Here is an 18,172-nt window from a genome sequence, read left to right on the forward strand (position 1 = left end):
AATTTTTGCAGGGAGTCAGAGTATAGTTCAGCAGTGGTAGCCCTGACTCATTTTCCTTTTCCCTAGCCCACGGGCATTGTTGACAAATGTAGTGCTACTGCCATCGCAATCCCATCTGGTGATATTTTATTAAAGGAAAATAAAGAGCTTTACATGTGTGATAATGTCCATCCGACTTGTTACATTCTGCAAGCAGAGCATTTCGGGGATGTAAAAACATAAGGGCTTCAGTAAGGCGTCGGAAGAGCACAGAGCTCCCTGGGAGCGGCCCCAAGTATTTAATCAGAAGCGCGGCAGAGCGTCGGGAGAGCACGGAGCACCACTGGACGGCCCCAAGTATTTAATCAGAAGCGCGGCAGAGCGTCGGGAGAGCACGGAGCACCACTGGACGGCCCCAGGTATTTAACCAGAGCGTTGGGAGAGCAGGAAAACAAACTGAGAAAATTTGCAAAAGTGATATCACAATCGACGTAGCGGAGGAGCCCATGAAAGCGAAGGTAAGTCAATTTAGTATACATTCTATAATAATTACAGTTGGTTATTATTGATTGAGAAATAACTTTTTAAAAAAGGGTAAATAAATAAAGAAATAATAAATGGGAGTTAAAGGGGTACTAAGATAAATAACATAAGAGGCATATAAGTAGACTCTAAATAGAATGAAGGGACAGCTGAAACCTGTTGCCTGCAATTCCTGTGCCATGTGGGAATTCCAGGGCACTTCAGGTGTCCTGGGTGACCATGTGTGTAGGAAGTGCCTCTGGCTGCTTGAGCTTAGAGCGGCTGGAATCACTGCAGAGCAGACGGGAGGCTGCGAATTTCCTGCTCATACGTTCCAAGAGTGGTCACCCCACAGCCACAGACAGCTCAGGACAGTAAGTGGGTGGCCAGCTGACAGGGTAGGAAGAGGCAGGAATCCTCTGGGAGTGTGTCACTCACTAACCAGTTTTCAGCATTGAGGGTGACAACACCTTGAAGGAGTGCAGTCCAGAGCGTGGCTCCATGAGGCAAAGGACCGCATAAGGCGGGCATGGCGAAATATAGGAATGCAGTAGTTACAGGGGATTCGATAGTCAGGGGGATAGACAGGCGTTTCTGAAACCGTCGACGTGAGTCCGGCATGGTGTGTTGCCTCTCTGGTGCCAGGGTAAAGAGCATCACTGAGAGGGGCAGAACATTTTGAGGGGGAAAGAGAAACAACCAGAAGTCGTGGTCCATGTGGGAACCAATGACATAAGAAGGAAAAGAGTTTCAGGAGCCAGGAACGAAGCTAAAAAGCAGGACCTCAAAGGCAGTAATCTCTGGATTACTCCTAGTGCCACATGGTAGGAATAGGAATAGCAGGATATGACCGCTTAATGTGTCACTGGAGCAATGGTGCAGGAGGCAGGGCTTCAGATTCCTGGGGTATTGGGACCAGTTGTGGCACAGGAGGGATCTGTTCAAGATGGACGGGTTGCACCTCAATAGAGCTGGGACCAATGTCCTCATGGGACGTTAACTGGTGCTGTGGGGGAGGGTTTAAACTAATTTGGCAGGGGGTGGACACCAGGATGAAACATTAGAGAGGAGAAAAAAGGTGCATGGAGGACCGGGGGAGACAAATAGCACTAGAGTAAAGAATAGATCAGAAATAGGAAGAATCAGACGGGGGGCAAATGTGAGGCATGGATACAAAATTGGCTAAAAGACAGAAAGCAGAGAGTAGTGGTGAATAGTTGTTGTTCAGACTGGAGGGAAGTACACAGTGGTGTTCCCCAGGGGTCAGTATTAGGACCACTGCTCTTTTTGATATATATTAATGACCTGGACTTGGTTCTACAGGGTATAATTTCAAAGTTTGCAGTTGACATGAAACTCAGAAATGTAGTAAACAATGTGGAGGATGGTAATAGATTTCAGGAGGACATAGACAGACTGGTGAAATGGGCAGACACATGGCAGTTGAAAGTTAATGCAGAGAAGTCTGAAGTGATACATTTTGGTAGAATGAGGAGAGGCAGTATAAACTAAATGGTACCATTTTAAAGTGAATATAGGAACAAAGAGACCTGGGGGTGTATGTGCACAAATCTTTGAAGGTGGCAGGACAAGTTGAAGTATATGGGATCCTTGGCGTTATTAATAGAGGCATAGAGTACAAAAGCAAGGGAATTATGCAAAACCTTTATAAAACAATGGTTAGGCCTCAGCTGGAGTATTGTGTTCAATTCTGGGCACAAAACTTTAGGAAAGGATGTCAAGTCTTAGAGATGGTGCAGAAGAGGTTTACTGGAATGGTTCCAGGGATGAGGGACTTCAATTATGTGGAGAGACTGAAGAAGCTGGGGTTGTTCTCCTTAGAACAGAGAAGGTTAAGAGGCAATTTGATAGAAGTGTTCAGAACATGAATAGTTTTGACAGAGTGAATAAGGAGAAACTGTTTCCAGTGATAGATGAGTCGGTAAACCAGAGGACACAGATTTAAGATTTATCGGCAAAAGAACCAGAGGCAACAGAAGGAAACATTTTTTTACGCAGAGAGTTGTTTTGATCTGGAATGCACCGCCTGAAATAATGGTGGAAGCAGATTCAATAATAGCTTTCAAAAGGGAATTGGATCAATACTTGAAGGGAAAAAATTTATAGGGCTATTGGAAAAGAGTAGGGGAGTGGGACTAATTGGATAGCTCTTTCAAAGAGCCAGCACAGGCACGATGGGCCGAATGGCCGCTTTCTATGCTTTACCATATTATGATACTACTATCAGGTTATTCAACATCTCTTTTTCAACTCTATGAAGCCTTTCTCACAACATGGTTACTTTCTAAACAAAAACCCTGCAAAATCTATATTTAGTGTAATAGTATTGAACTTGATATCTTTTTAAAAATTAACTGGTGGGATCAATTTTATGCATAAATTGAATGATCATTGGACCTACTGAAATAAGTACTCCATTAAAAGTAACACTCCAGCTGAGATAGTAGACAGTTTTCCGCTTCTTCTTAACTGCACTTAACTCAGCCCACAAAGCTGAATATCCCAATGTACATTGGTGTCTTGAGAATAAAGGAATACCAATAGCACAATACATCCCGAGGCCTTGTCATTGGGGGAACCACCAGTATATTGTCACACAAATACAGAATAATTTAATAATACATTATGTTTTGCAACTTTAAAAGTTGCCTACTATTACACTTTTACATATTTAAACAGTAAAATGGATTTTTAACAAATGAAATACTGCAGTACCTATGATGGGTATTTCACATTCTTGAGCCCTAATCTTCCCAGGACCTGCCAGCAATCAGTCTTGCAGGTGCTGGGTAATTCAGGCCCTCACCCTCATGCATCTGATTTGGTGTGCATAGGATATTGCAACATACAATTTCAGGAGGCTGTATGAGGCTATGCTGAAAGCATATGCAAGTCTCATTAGCATAGATTATTTATTTAAATTTGGTCCCATGCTGAAATTCAGGCAATGCACACCCACAGCAGATACCTTTCCCTCCGAATATGGAGACAAGAGTCCTGGGATTGGCCCTGCTCAAGTAGGCTTCTTAAGGGGAGACTGTTGTTCAAATTGCTATTTAAACTGTTTTTCTTTGTTTACAATTACATTTTGCTGCATTTACTCCAAGCATTAGTTAGTTTTGCTGTGCAGTCTGCCATTTTTATGCTTTTCTTTCCTGCCAACACTTCATAATTCCACCCATTACCAGTCTTGGTTGCTACTGCCACTTAAATAGCAACATATAAAGTACTGAGGATGGTTCGTCTTTTGTTTGTTCCAAAAGTGCTGCCTGACTTAAATAAGGTAGATGAGCTCAAGAGGAGACAACACCTGCAGGTGCAGTGACACTGGAGGTGTTTGTTCACAACCATCACTACACTGAGACCTGCATTTATCGACATCAGAAGACCTGTCTTTGTTGCCTCTGCTTCACGTGACAGGTCGTTACACTGTTGTATTGCTGTATGAAGACCAGCAGACAGCATATGGGACAGAAACAGCTGTTCCCATAGAAGTGAAGACTGCAGAGGTTGAAGCTTTCCTGCTACCAGAACCTTCCAATCCATCACGGACCTCTGGCATTCTGCAGAGCACACATGGATCAAGTAAGTGACAAATTCTATGATTACAATGGGCAACACCTTCATCACTTTTCCTGTGGACAGCGGGCATCTGTTAGAAAGGATGCAGAGATTTAACAGGTGGCAAGGCTTCTTTGAGTGAAAGATGGCCACCATGTGGGCATCTGTGCTCCTCATAGGAACCCCATGACCTACATGATCATAAAGGGCTTGCACTAAAGTAATGGTCAGGTGGGATCTGAACACAAACATCATGCACATCTGTGTTCATTATGCAGGAAGCAGCCATAATCTCTTCTTTATGCAGCTGTCCACGGTGCCCATGTTTTTTGAAGAGACATTGGAGGGCTGGTTTCTAGAAGGACACTGTTAGCCTCTGAATCCAAGGCTGCTGACCCCGTGAGGAACCCCCCCCCCTACCCCCACAACTGAGGTGAGCCTTGGGCTGGAAGCCTGAACATCTGTTTACTGTTCCTGGGAAATGCCTATTTTAAATGGAAATATCTATCCTTCTAATGTTTATGTGTTGACAGTTTTACATAAGACATTTTATATTACGGAGGTGTAACTTTTAAATTTACTTTTAATTTCAAATACAAAATGTGTATTGCATTTCAAAGAATACATGCTAGGGCTGATTTGTTTTAATCAAATGTTAATCATGATATGGATTAAAAATCATTTTTAAAGCTTTGATTAAATTTGGTGATGACGGTTCCAGTGTATAGGGGAGAAGAAATATTTATCTAGTCACCTTGGTGATAAGTAGTGAGTAATGTAGCTCAATGTGTGGAAGATGTCTAATGATGTACGGTCCAATTTTACAAACTCATGATCTCAATGTGAGGCCTCCTTCACCAGGACCACATATTGGGAGTTCAGACACACATTTCCCACAATTTTCAATCCATTATGGATTTAAGATCTCACGATAGGAGAGATTTTATGAAATCATGCTGCCGGGATAGAACCTTGCCAGCTGGGAGTGTATATTGAAAACTTGGACAGAAAATCATGGCTAAATTCTTGATACGCGCTCCCAGCAGGCAAGCCTCCATGTCAGCAGCTTGATTTCGTAAAATCAGCCCGCCAGTGAGATCTTAAAATGTAGTACCAGTGGTTGTGTGTAGAGCAGGCTCTGCTGTTATCAGTGCAGTGTGGATTTGAGACTACAATAATCATTTCATAATTGGGGGGGAGGGGAGAGGGGTTGGAAAGAGGGGGTGGGGGTGGAAAGAGGAGGTGTGGGTCGAAAGAGGAAACAAACACATTTCATTAGCTTCTGCAGAAATACAAGTGAACAAAGCCAGTAAAACTGGTCATCCTGGTGTTTTTAAATGTGGCCATTTTTCCAAAAATAAACTTAGTTACTTCCTCTTTTTGCATTTTTTCATGTGCAAAGTGCTTGCATTCAAAATAATGAAGTACGGATTTATTACGAGTTATTGGGGTAGTATTTTCTTCCTGATGAGATTTCCCTTATTTTTACTTTTCCTGAAACTGAAAACCCAAGCAATCGTTCAGATTGTGTTGTGTGAGTGATGGAACTATTACAGATGTGAGATCTTCTGGAACCAGCAAGTACACTTTGCACAGTCCTCCTTTGACTTTCTTAACAAGTGTTAGCTCAAATATAGATAAGATGCCACAGTTTTCATACTTCAGTCATTAATAAAACTTCAGAATTCTGTTTTCTCTCAGATGGTCACCTTTTGTGAGACTTAATAGTACTCGTAGATAGTAATGGGGCCTGATCTCCAAAAAAATGGAGAACCACTGGCATAATATAGTTCCACAAGTAGTCGTCTTCAAATTTTATAGTTATTCACATAAAAAATAAAGTGAATAAATAAATTAATGGTTTGCAAACTAATTTTAGACCATTTATTCTTCGTAATAACTGCCAGAAGAAAAGTAATCTTGATTGAATATTAAACAACTCTTGTGTTGTAGTTATATTTATTAATCACATTTAGTCCATTATGTGTCATTTATGTTTGGAATAAGAGTACAATACAATACCCCAATGTAGCTTCACTGTAGGCAGGTAAATATTCTGGCCACTCCAACCAAAACCTAGTGCTGAAAGATATATTCAGTTTTCATTTGCATGTATCAGTTTTACATCAAATTCAATGGCCCGTAAATTGTTCCAAGCAGCGAACGAATGCCACTCCATAAATTAATACTCACCCACTAATTTACCGCGGTCTTTACTGGGTGCACTTCCTCTAATAGGAAGATGAGAAGAGCCCAGTGTTAACCCCAGCAAAGCTGGGGCCCATGGGAAAAGCGAGAGGATCGATCTCTCCCCTCGACCAATCAGATTGCAGCATCCTTGAAAAGCCGCGAAGTGTCAAAACCTTGAAGTACAAGCTGCAACGTAATAACCAGGAAGTGAAAAGTACAACAATAAAATCATTTGTAAAAACAGTTACAGACAGCGACAAAAAGAAAGTGTAAGAAATAATCGATCTAATAAATCGAGGCATGGCAGGGCAGCTCACACCCGTGGAATGCACATCGTGCGCGATGTGGGAACTCCAGGACGCTTCCTGTGTCCTGGACAACCACAGATGCAGGAAGTGTCATCAGCTGGAGGAGCTTGAGCTCTGGATTTCGGAGCTTGAGCAGCAGCTGGCGTCATTGCAGTGCATCCGTGAGGTTGAGAGCTACATGGATAACACGTTTTAGGAGCTTAAGAGAGTGCAGGCAGAGAGGGACTGGTTTACCGCCAGACTGACAAGGAGGATCAGGCAGGTAGTGCAGGAATCCTCCGAGGGCATCTCACTCTCCAACCAGTTCTGAATACTGGTGCAGGAGAGGGTTCCTCTGCGGAGTGCAGCCAGAGCCAAGACCATAGCACCATGGATGGCTCAACTGCACATGAGGGGAGAAAGGTCAGGAGAGCAATAGCGATAGGGGATTCCATAGTTAGGGGAGCAGACAGGCATGTCTGCAGCTGCAGATGTGATTCCAGGATGGTGTGTTGCTTCCCTGGTGCCAGGGTCAAGGATGTCACTGAGCGGCTGCAGAACATTCTGGGGGTGGGGGGGGGAGAAGATGAACAGCCAGAGGTCATGGTCCATATTGGTACCGACAAAATAGGTAGAAAGAGGGATGAGGTCCTGCAGGCAGATTTTAAGGAGTTAGGAAAGAGATTAACAAGCAGGACCTCAAGGGTAGTAATCTCCAGAATACTCCCAATACCACGTGCTGGTGAGTATAGAAATAGGAGGATAGAGCAGATGAATACGTGGCTGGAGAGATGGTACAGGAGGGAGGGCTTTAGATTCCTGGGGCATTGGGGCCGGTTCTGGGGGAGGTGGGACCTGTACAGGCTGGATGGGTTGCACCTCAACAGGGCTGGGAAGGTTTGCTGTGATGTTGGGGCGGGTTTAAACTAACTTGGCAGGGGGATGGGAATCTGAGAGGAGATTCCGAAGGAAGAGTAACAAAGCTGGAAGCAGAAGGCAGAAAAGTAGTAAGTGAAATTGGAAGGCAGCGGAAACAAAGGCCAGCAGCAAATAAGGTCAAAATAGGAAAAAATGTTAAAAGGGAAAAATTAAAGGCAGTTAATTTGAATGCACGCAGCATTCGCAACAAGGTAGATGAATTAATGGCACAAATAAAAGTAAATGGGTATGACCTGTAATTGCCATTACGGAGACTTGCCTGCAGGGTGACCAAGGCTGGGAACTGAATATTCAAGGATATTCAACATTTAGGAAGGTCAGGCAAAAAGGAAATGGAGATAAGGTAGCGCTGTTAATAAAGGATGAGGTCAGTACAATAGTGAGAAAGGATCTTGGCTCAGAAGATGAAGATGTAGAATCAGTTTGGGTGAAGCTAAGAAACAACAAGTAGCAGAAAACATTGGTGGGAGTTGTTTATAGGCCACCAAACAGTAGTGGTAATGTAGGGCACGGTATAAAGCAAGAAATTAGAAGTGCATGTAACAAGGGTAATACAGTAATCATGGGGGACTTTAATCTACATATAGGTTGGGGAAACCAAATTAGCACTAATACTGTGGAGGACAAATTTCTGGAATGTATACGAGATGGTTTTCTAGATTAGTATGTTGAGGAACCAACGAGGGAACAGGCTATTTTAGATCTAGTATTGTGCAATGAGAAAGGGTTAATTAATAATCTTGTTGTAAAGGAGCCCTTAGGGAAGAGTGACCATAATATGATAGAATTCTTTATTAAGTTTGAAAGTGATGTAGTTCAATCTGAAACTAGGGTCTTATATCTAAACAAAGAAAATACGAAGATATGAGGTGCAAGTTGGCTGTGGTTGATTGGGGAACTACATTAAAAGGTATAACAGTAGACAGGCAATGGCTAGCATTTAAGGAATTAATATACATAATTTGCAACTAATATATATTCCTTTAAGGCACAAAAACAGGAAAAATGGTCCAACCGTGGCTAACAAGAGAAATTAAAGATAGTATTAAATCAAAGGAAGAGGCATATAAAGTTGCCAGAAAAAGCAGTAAGCCTGAGGAATGGGAGCATTTTAGAATTCATCAAAGGAGGACCAAGAAATTGATAAAGAAAGGGAAAATAGAACATGAGAGTAAACAAGTGAGAAACATAAAAACGGACTGTAAAAGCTTCTATAGGTATCTAAAAAGGAAAAGACTAGTGACGGCAAATGTGGGTCCTTTACAGACAGAGACGGGAGAATTTATAATGGGGAATAAGGAGATAGCAGAGAAATTAAACAAACACTGTGGGCACTAAATTGGGCCGTGTAGCGCCCGTTGTTTCGGCGCTACATGGCCTCTCCGACATCCAAGATGGCGTCTTGGATGCGCACGCACGTTTCCTGCGTGACGTGCGCCAGATGCCATCTTGGTATAGGAGTTAGCGCAGGCGCAGATAACGAATGCTGGAATTATGTAAAGTAGGGAGAAAATGGCTTCAATCAGTGTGCAAAGCTGATTTAAAGTGATAGACACCATTTTGGGACTTAACGCTCAACTCAACGCTCAGTCTTAACCCCGACCACCTGAACGTGTCTTAAGAGTGCCTGGTGGACCCCTACCAGTGCAATTTAAAGGGATCATGCAGGACTTACAAGTTAGTGGCTGGATTATTGCTTCTGGCTGCTGAAACATTTGTAATTGTTTTTGAAGGTCTCCTAGACTTCAGTACTAGGATGTCGGTACATAGCCTAACATTTAGAGCTAGGATGTGCAGGAGTGAAGTTCGGAAATGCCTCTACACGCAAAGGGTGTTTGGAATGCTTTTCTACAATAGGCAGTTGATGCTAGCTCACTTGTGAATGTTAAATCTGAGATTGATAGATTTCTGTGAACCAAGGGTATGAAGGGATATGGGGCTAAGATGGGTATATGGAATTAGGTCACAGGTCCACCATGATATCATTGAATGGTGGAACAGGCTTGAGGGGCTAAATGCCACTGCCACTTGCTGCTTCTTGATATGCGCCACCCTCTCCTGCAAGAAAGCGTGACGTATGTCTAGGTGATGTGCCTGTCATGGTTGAATAGCTGCCAGTGTGTGCGGCCTGTAAGTTGTGGGTGGGTGGCTTGCTTGAAACAGTGGTAATGTGTCAGGGTGAGAGGAAGCATCTGATTGGAAGAGATGAGTACTGATGGAAAGAGTTTATTGGTATGTGGGGGATGGGGCATGTAGTGCGCGGTGCAGTTGGTAGGAGACGCCACTTGACAGTTGACCTCACTCACCTTGACTACTCATGTTGAAGCATTGAACTTCTTCCTGCACTGCATCCGTTTGTCCCCCGCTGCTTCCCACTGTCTTTTGAGTATATGTCTGGAGGGCCTCTTGCCCCTCCCCGTGGATATAGGATGTCCCTACTTCTGTCCACCTCTTGCACCCAAGGTCTCTAGTGCATCAGCAGAGAACCTTGGTGCATGCACTCTCGCAAATTGGTGAGGTCTGGTGTGCAGATTGGAGGATGTGGGATTTAGTAGTGTGCAACCTTTATTCAATGTTTTAACATAACTTATCAGTGTGTAAACATACGGATGGGATCTGTATCTGTGTTTTACGTGTGCAATGTCTGATCCCTGTTCAGACTCCGTGCAGACAGTCGACTGTTATTTTCAGCAATTAACAGGTACCAGCTACCTTAAAGGGAGGATGTTTCTTAGAAATCTCTTAGAGATTGCGCTCCCTCTGGGGGTGGAAAGTGCTACTTGCATTGATTCCACGTGCAAGGCCTGGAAAGGAACGCTGATTGCAGTTAAGTCCTTGGGTGGGTCCAAACTTGCGTCCTGCCTGCGCAGGGTCTGTTGGGCGCGGGGCGGTAGCCTAAACGGACCCTTATCAAACTTTTCCCCCTTTGTATCTGTCTTCACGGAAGAAGACACAAAAAATCTCCCAGAAATACTAGAGAACCAAGGGTCTGGCGAGAATGAGGAATTGAAAGAAATTAGTATTAGTAAAAAAAAGAGAGAAATTAATGGGACTGAAAGTCGATAAATCCCAAGGACCTGATGATCTACATCCCAGCGTTTTGAGAGGTGTCTATACAGTGGATGCATTGGTTGTCATCTTCCAAAATTCTATAGATTCTGGAATGGTTCCTGCAGATTGGAGGATAGCAAATGTAACCCCACTATTTAAGGAGGGAGAGAGAAAACAGGGAACTATAGACCTGTTAGCCTGACATCAGTAGTAGGCAAAATGCTAGAATCTATTATAAAGGATGTGATAACAGGACACTAAGAAAATATCAATGGGATTAGACAAAGTCAACATGGATTTATGAAAGGGAAATCATATTTGACAAACCTATTGGAGTTCTTTGAGGATGTAACTAGTAGAATAGATAAGGGGGAACCAGAGGACGTGGTGTATTAGGATTTTCAGAAGGCTTTCGATAAGGTCCCACACAGGTTGGTGAACAAAGTTAGAGCACATGGAATTGGGGGTAATATACTGGCATGGATTGAGAATTGGTTACCAGACAGAAAAAAAGAGTAGAAATAAATGGGTCTTTTTCAGGTTGGCAGACTGTAACTAGTGAGGTACCACAGGGATTGGTGCTCAGGCCCCAGCTATTCACAATTTATATCAATGATTTGGATGAGGGGACCAAATGTAATATTTCCAAGTTTGCTGATGACACAATACTAGATGGGAATGTGAGTTGTGAGGAGGATGCAAAGAGGCTTCAAGGGGATATAGACAGGTTAAGTGAGTGGTCAAGAACATGGAAGATGGAATATAATGTGGAAAAATGTGAAGTTTCCACTTTGGTAGGAAAAACAGAAATGGAGAGTATTTTTAAATGGTGAGAGATTGGGAAATGTTGATGTTCAAAGGGACCTGGGTGTTCTTGTACATGATTCACTGAAAGCTAACCTGCAGGTGCAGCAAGCAATTAGAAAGGCAAATGGTATGTTGGCCTTTATTACAAGAGGATTTGAGTACAGGAGTAAAAAGATGTCTTACTGCAATTATATGGGGCCTTGATGAGACCACACCCGGAGTATTGTGTACAATTTTGGTCTCCTTACCTAAGAAAGGATATACTTGCTATCGAGGGAGTGCAATGAAGGTTTACCAGACTGATTCCTGGGATGGCGGGATTGTCGTATGAGGAGAGATTGAGTAGACTAGGCCAATATTCTCTAGAGTTTAGAAGAATGAGAGGTGATCTCATTGAAACATACAAAATTCTTGAAGGACTTGACAGGGTAGATGCAAGGAGGATGTTTCCCCTGTCTGGGGAGCCTAGAACCAGGGGTCACAGTCTCAGAATAAGGGGTAGGCCATTTAGGACTGAGATGCGGAGAAATTTCTTCACTGAGGGTGGTGAATCTTTGGAATTCTCTACCCCAGGGGGCTGTGGAGGCTCAGTCATTGAGTACATTCAAAGCAGAGATAGATAGATTTCTAGATATTAAAGGCATCAAGGGATATGGGGAGTGCAGGAAAATGGCTTTGAGGTAGAAGATCAGCCATGATCTTGGTGAATGGTGGAGCAGGATCGAGGGGCCGGATGGCCTACTTCTGCTCATATTTCTTATGTTCTTATAATCGAATTAAGTAAAAGAGACAAGAAAAAAAAAAACTTTTTTTAATTTAAAAAACTTTTTTTAATGACCAAATGTTTTTTTAATTCATTCATGGGATGTGGGCGTCGCTGGTGAGGCTGGCATTTAATGCCCATCCCTAATTGCCCTTGAGAAGGTGGTGGTGAGCTGCCGCCTTGAACCGCTGCAGTCCGTGTGGTGACGGTTCTCCCACAGTGCTGTTAGGAAGGGAGTTCCAGGATTTTGACCCAGCGACGATGAAGGAACGGCGATATATTTCCAAGTTGGGATGGTGTGTGACTTGGAGGGGAACGTGCAGGTGGTGTTGTTCCTATGTGCCTGCTGCTCTTGTCCTTCCAGGTGGTAGAGGTCGCGGGTTTGGGAGGTGCTGTCGAAGAAGCCTTGGCGAGTTGCTGCAGTGCATCCTGTGGATGGTACACACTGCAGCCACAGTGCACCGGTGGTGAAGGGAGTGAATGTTCAGGGTGGTGGATGGAGTGCCAATCAAGCGGGCTGCTTTATCTTGGATGGTGTCGAGCTTCTTGAGTGTTGTTGGAGCTGCACTCATCCAAGCAAGTGGAGAGTATTCCATCACACTCCTGACTTGTGCCTTGTAGATGGTGGAAAGGCTTTAGGGAGTCAGGTGAGTCACTCGCCGCAGAATACCCAGCCTCTGACCTGCTCTCGTAGCCACAGTATATGGCTGGTCTAGTTAAGTTTCTGGTCAATGGTGACCCCCAGGATGTTGGTGGTGGGGGATTCGGCAATGGCGTTGAATGTCAAGGGGAGGTGGTTAGACGCTCTCTTGTTGGAGATGGTCATTGCCTGGCACTTATCTTAATTTTTAGTGCTTTGGCAGTCATTAAGACTTACCACGCTGTTAAAATTTAGTTTTGACCTGGCATATTTAACCATACCTGTTTTGTGGTGATATTAGTTAGTTTCCAGTTGGGCAGAAGAGCAAGTTGGTGTTGGTCCATTGATTCTGATATTGTAGCCAGTGATATCCCTTTAAGGCAAAGCCACTAGTTCGCCGGCGAACCAGGAAGAGCATGTTCTACATTTCAGTGTTTGTCTGCGCATATGTGAATGCCGGAACTTGCTCTTTCATTTGGCCACTAAACAACATTGAGCGCTGTTGAGCTCACCATTCTTTTTAAAGCAATTTCCGGCCCAATACCTTGAGTGTTGCACAGTGCAACATTTAATTGATCAAATTAAAGCACATCTGATCACTCAATAAAGTATACATAAATCAGCACGTCTGTTAATCTATTTTACAAGGGATTTATTTCAAACTTAAATACAGTCATGTGCTGGTGAAAGGGTTCACTCAGTAAGTGATTAAACTGACGTAGGAGTGAGACAAGTTCAGAACTGCTTGTTGGTCACACTTTAGATGGAAATGCTTCTTTAAGGTTTTTTCAATTTCCAGAAAAATCTCGATCAACGGTTTAAACTATAGTTGGTAGGATAAAGTAACTTTTGAACTCTCAAATTCTATCAAATGTTTGCTATCATAAAGTTATTTACTGGATTGCTAAATTATTCAATGAATTAACAGTTTTTATTGCCCAGGTCTCAAACGTAGTCGTATTGTGCTTGATGTTCACAAGATGAACATCCTGTGCAATGACCCACCTGTACAAAACCAATCACCAAATCAACTGGTTTGTTTCCAAGGTATAATTTGTTCAAAAAAATGTTATATATTAGAAAGTTATTAAATATTTTGTGGAGTAGATTTTCCAAGACAAAATTTAAATAGATTTTCATTAAAAGAAAATAAAAAGTCATCCCTAGGAGAGACTGTAGATGAATTAGGGCAGCATGGCATTTAAACAATGGTTGATAACTGATGTCCTTATTCCCTACCTAACACCATTGTGGAAGCACCATCACCACAAAGATTATAGTGTTTCAAGACCACCTATCACCACCTTCTCAGAGCAACCACTGATGAATAATAAATGCAAACTTGCCCACACCCCATGGACAAATTGTTTTAAAAAATTATGTTAATTGCAATACTTGGAGAAATTACAAAAAAAGTTGTCGAGGTTCAAGGAGGTCAACAATTCGACTGTTTTCCGAGTCATCTAACTCGTCTCGGCCGTTCTTTTATTAAGTAGCTTCTTCAAGAAATATTCACCTGAATAAAAAAAGTGAGGAGAAATTTATAAAAGAAAGTTCTTTGAGTGTGTTTACTTAACATTATTTGTATATTTTTATTTTTCTCCTGCATCCCATCTCGCTGGCTGAAGGGCCAGAGACGATTTGTCCCCAGGCCTCTGCCAATGCTACTAAGAGCTGTTCAAAACACTTACTCAGTAGCAAATATCACTGCTGTAAGCAAGCCCTCATTCCCTACGGATTGTGACTTCATATGCACAATATCTGATAATACAGCCTCATTTAGGGGTTGAACAGAAACCCATGTTGCTGAAATTAGGTCATGTTTTCCTGGTCTTCGGATAGCAGAAGAATAAACCCCATCAGACCATGTGACTTAGGCTACAAAGCACAATCACACTTATTAAAAGGTAAAGGGTGAGGCAATAGCATAAAGTCAATTTATCAGATTTTACTTAGTTACAAAATTTCTAACTTCTGCCTTCTCAAATATAAAAAATGTGAGATTTCACTAACTTTTTTAGTAATACAAAACCTAGACCAACTGTAACAAACGTATATACGAGTTTCATATAACCCCACGGAGTCTTTGCGTATTTATCTCTATCTAGAGAAACCCAGAAGAATTGATGAACAGGGGAAGGCTGTCCCCTCAATCCTTCAGAATAAGTAGCTTCTGGCGACCAAGCTCTCTGCCAAGTGCACTTGAAGGCATCAGGGTCCCCCCTCCCTTTAGAAATCAGTCTCTAGCCGATCAAGATGACAAGCTGGCAATCAGTCAGATTCAGCAAGCTGATGACTATTCAGATAGTTGTCAGGAATTGCTTCTGGTGAAATCAACACTAATGGATTGCAACTAAAAAGTATTAACATATCAAGGTCCGCCAGTGTCATGGCTGCCATATAACAGTTCCATTGTCAGTGGGCCAGGTTTTCTCACAACTCCATTTCTAGCCACACTTGTAGAATGTACGTGTTGTGTCTCTCAGTGAGAGACACTACACGTACAGTAGCAAATATTTAACATGACCGGATGCATTTCATAGATTTTTAAAAAAATGATCATTTCTTTTTGTCAGAATTCCTATACGTCACAATGGTTGCAGTGACTTTCCCTCTAATGTTTTCCCCTCATGGTGGGAATGCATCCAGCCTCTGCTGAGCATTGTCTACTTTCCCCACATGTGAGATTGAGGATCTGTTGTGTGGGGAATTATGAATGTGGATTCTTCAGAATACTGAGGTGTGCGTACGCAGGCGCACACGCACAAAGTGAAAACAAAGAATTGTCCATGCACCAAGAGTGGCTCGGTAGCACCACTACTGACCGAGCTGGCCGAGTCCTGAAGGACATAGCTGCCAGACTGGGCCTGCGGCAGGTGGTGAGCGAACCAACACGAGGGAAAAACTTACTTGACCTCGTCCTCACCAATCTACCTGTCGCAAATGCATGTGTCCATGACAGTATTGGTAGGAGTGACCACCACATAGTCCTCGTGGAGATGAAGTCCCGTCTTCGCACTGAGGACACCATCCAACGTGTTGTGTGGCACTACCACTGTGCTAAATGGGATAGATTCAGAACAGATCTAGCAGCACAAAACTGGGCATCCATGAGGCACTGTGGGCCATCAGCAGCAGCAGAATTGTATTCCAGCACAATCTGTAACCTCATGGCCCGGCATATTCCTCACTCTACCATTACCAACAAACCAGGGGAACAACCCTGGTTCAATGAGGAGTGTAGAAGAGCATACCAGGAGCAGCACCAGGCGTACCTAAAAATGAGGTGCTAACCTGGTGAAGCTACAACTCAGGACTACATGCATGCTAAACAGCAGAAGCAACATGCTATAGACAGAGCTAAACAATTCCACAACCAACGGATCAGATCAAAGTTCTGCAGTCCTGCCACATCCAGTCGTAAATGGTGGTGGACAATTAAACAACTAACAGGAGGAGGAGGCTCTGCAAACATCCCCATCCGCAATAATGGCGGAGTCCAGCACGTGAGTGCAAAAGACAAGGCTGAAGCGTTTGCAACCATCTTCAGCCAGAAGTGCCGAGTGGATGATCCATCTCGGTCTCCTCCCGATATCCCCACCATCACAGAAGCCAGTCTTCAGCCAATTCGATTCACTCCACGTGATATCAAGAAACGGCTGAATGCACTGGATACAGCAATGGCTATGAGTCCCGACAACATCTCGGCTGTAGTGCTGAAGACTTGTGCTCCAGAACTAGCTGCGCCGCTAGCCAAGCTGTTCCAGTACAGCTACAACACTGGCATCTACCCGACAATGTGGAAAATTGCCCAGGTATGTCCTGTCCACAAAAAGCAGGACAAAGCAAATCCAGCCAATTACCGCCCCATCAGTCTACTCTCAATCATCAGCAAAGTGATGGAAGGTGTCGTCGACAGTGCTATCAAGCGGCACTTACTCACCATAACCTGCTCACCGATGCTCAATTTGGGTTCCGCCAGGACCACTCGGCTCCAGACCTCATTACAGCCTTGGTCCAAACATGGACAAAAGAGCTGAATTCCAGAGGTGAGAGTGACTGCCCTTGACATTAAGGCAGCATTTGACCGAGTGTGGCACCAAGGAGCCCTAGTAAATTTGAAGTCAATGGGAATCAGGGGGAAAACTCTCCAGTGGCTGGGGTCATACCTAGCACAAAGGAAGATGGTAGTGGTTGTTGGAGGCCAATCATCTCAACCCCAGGGCATTGCTGCAGGAGTTCCTCAGGGCAGTGTCCTAGGCCCAACCATCTTCAGCTGCTTCATCAATGACCTTCCCTCCTTCATAAGGTCAGAAATGGGGATGTTCGCTGATAATTGCACAGTGTTCAGTCCCATTCGCAACCCCTCAAATAATGAAGCAGTCCGAGCCCGCATGCAGCAAGACCTGGACAACATCCAGGCTTAGGCTCATAAGTGGCAAGTAACATTCACACCAGATAAGTGCCAGGCAATGACCATCTCCAACAAGAGAGAGTCTAACCACCTCCCCTTGACATTCAACGGCATTACCATCGCCGAATCCCCCATCAACATCCTGGGGGTCACCATTGACCAGAAACTTGAATGGACCAGCCATATAAATACTGTGGCTACGAGAGCAGATCAGAGGCTGGGTATTCTGCGGAGAGTGACTCACCTCCTGACTCCCCAAAGCCTTTCCACCATCTACAAGGCACAAGTCAGGAGTGTGATGGAATACTCTCCACTTGCTTGGATGAGTGCAGCTCCAACAACATTCAAGAAGCTCGACACCATCCAGGACAAAGCAGCCCACTTGATTGGCACCCCATCCACCACCCTAAACATTCACTCCCTTCACCACCAGCGCACAGTGGCTGCAGTGTGTACCATCCACAGGATGCACTGCAGCAATTCGCCAAGGCTTCTTCGACAGCACCTCCCAAACCCGCGACCTCTACCACCTGGAAGGACAAGAGCAGCAGGCACATGGGAACAACACCACCTGCACGTTCCCCTCCAAGTCACACACCATTCCGACTTGGAAATATATCGCTGTTCCTTCATCGTCGCTGGGTCAAAATCCTGGAACTCCCTTCCTAACAGCACTGTGGGAGAACCGTCACCACACGGACTGCAGCGGTTCAAGAAGGCGGCTCACCACCACCTTCTCAAGGGCAATTAGGGATGGGCAACAAATGCTGGCCTCACCAGCGACACCCACATCCCATGAATGAATTAAAAAAAAGAGAAAGGTGTGGGATAGAAGATGTCCACTGTTCCTCAGAAGGGTGTTTTGTCTTCCCTGTGATTTTCACTGCATTACATTTTCCTGTCAGGTGGTAGAAAACTAAATAAAAATTCTGCAAATAATGTTCAAAAGTTTGATCTTTAATAAGTAAAAGATTTTTTGAAATGGCTTCCTTTTTTTT

The 18,172-nt window shown here is 43.7% G+C and overlaps 1 protein-coding gene across 1 annotated transcript in view; it reads right to left on the reverse strand.

The window, feature by feature from the left end:
- Positions 1 to 12,163: 12,163 nt before the first annotated feature.
- Positions 12,164 to 18,172, reverse strand: part of lias (lipoic acid synthetase) — a 50,903-nt gene continuing 44,894 nt past the window's right edge. Inside the window, exon 11 of the mRNA XM_067988618.1 lies at positions 12,164 to 14,276. Coding sequence (XP_067844719.1) covers positions 14,224 to 14,276 — 53 coding nt within the window. The 3' untranslated portion in view covers positions 12,164 to 14,223. The remainder of the gene's footprint in view (positions 14,277 to 18,172) is intronic.

This window comes from Heptranchias perlo, chromosome 1, assembly GCF_035084215.1.
Source record: "Heptranchias perlo isolate sHepPer1 chromosome 1, sHepPer1.hap1, whole genome shotgun sequence".
NCBI classification, from domain to species: domain Eukaryota; kingdom Metazoa; phylum Chordata; class Chondrichthyes; order Hexanchiformes; family Hexanchidae; genus Heptranchias; species Heptranchias perlo.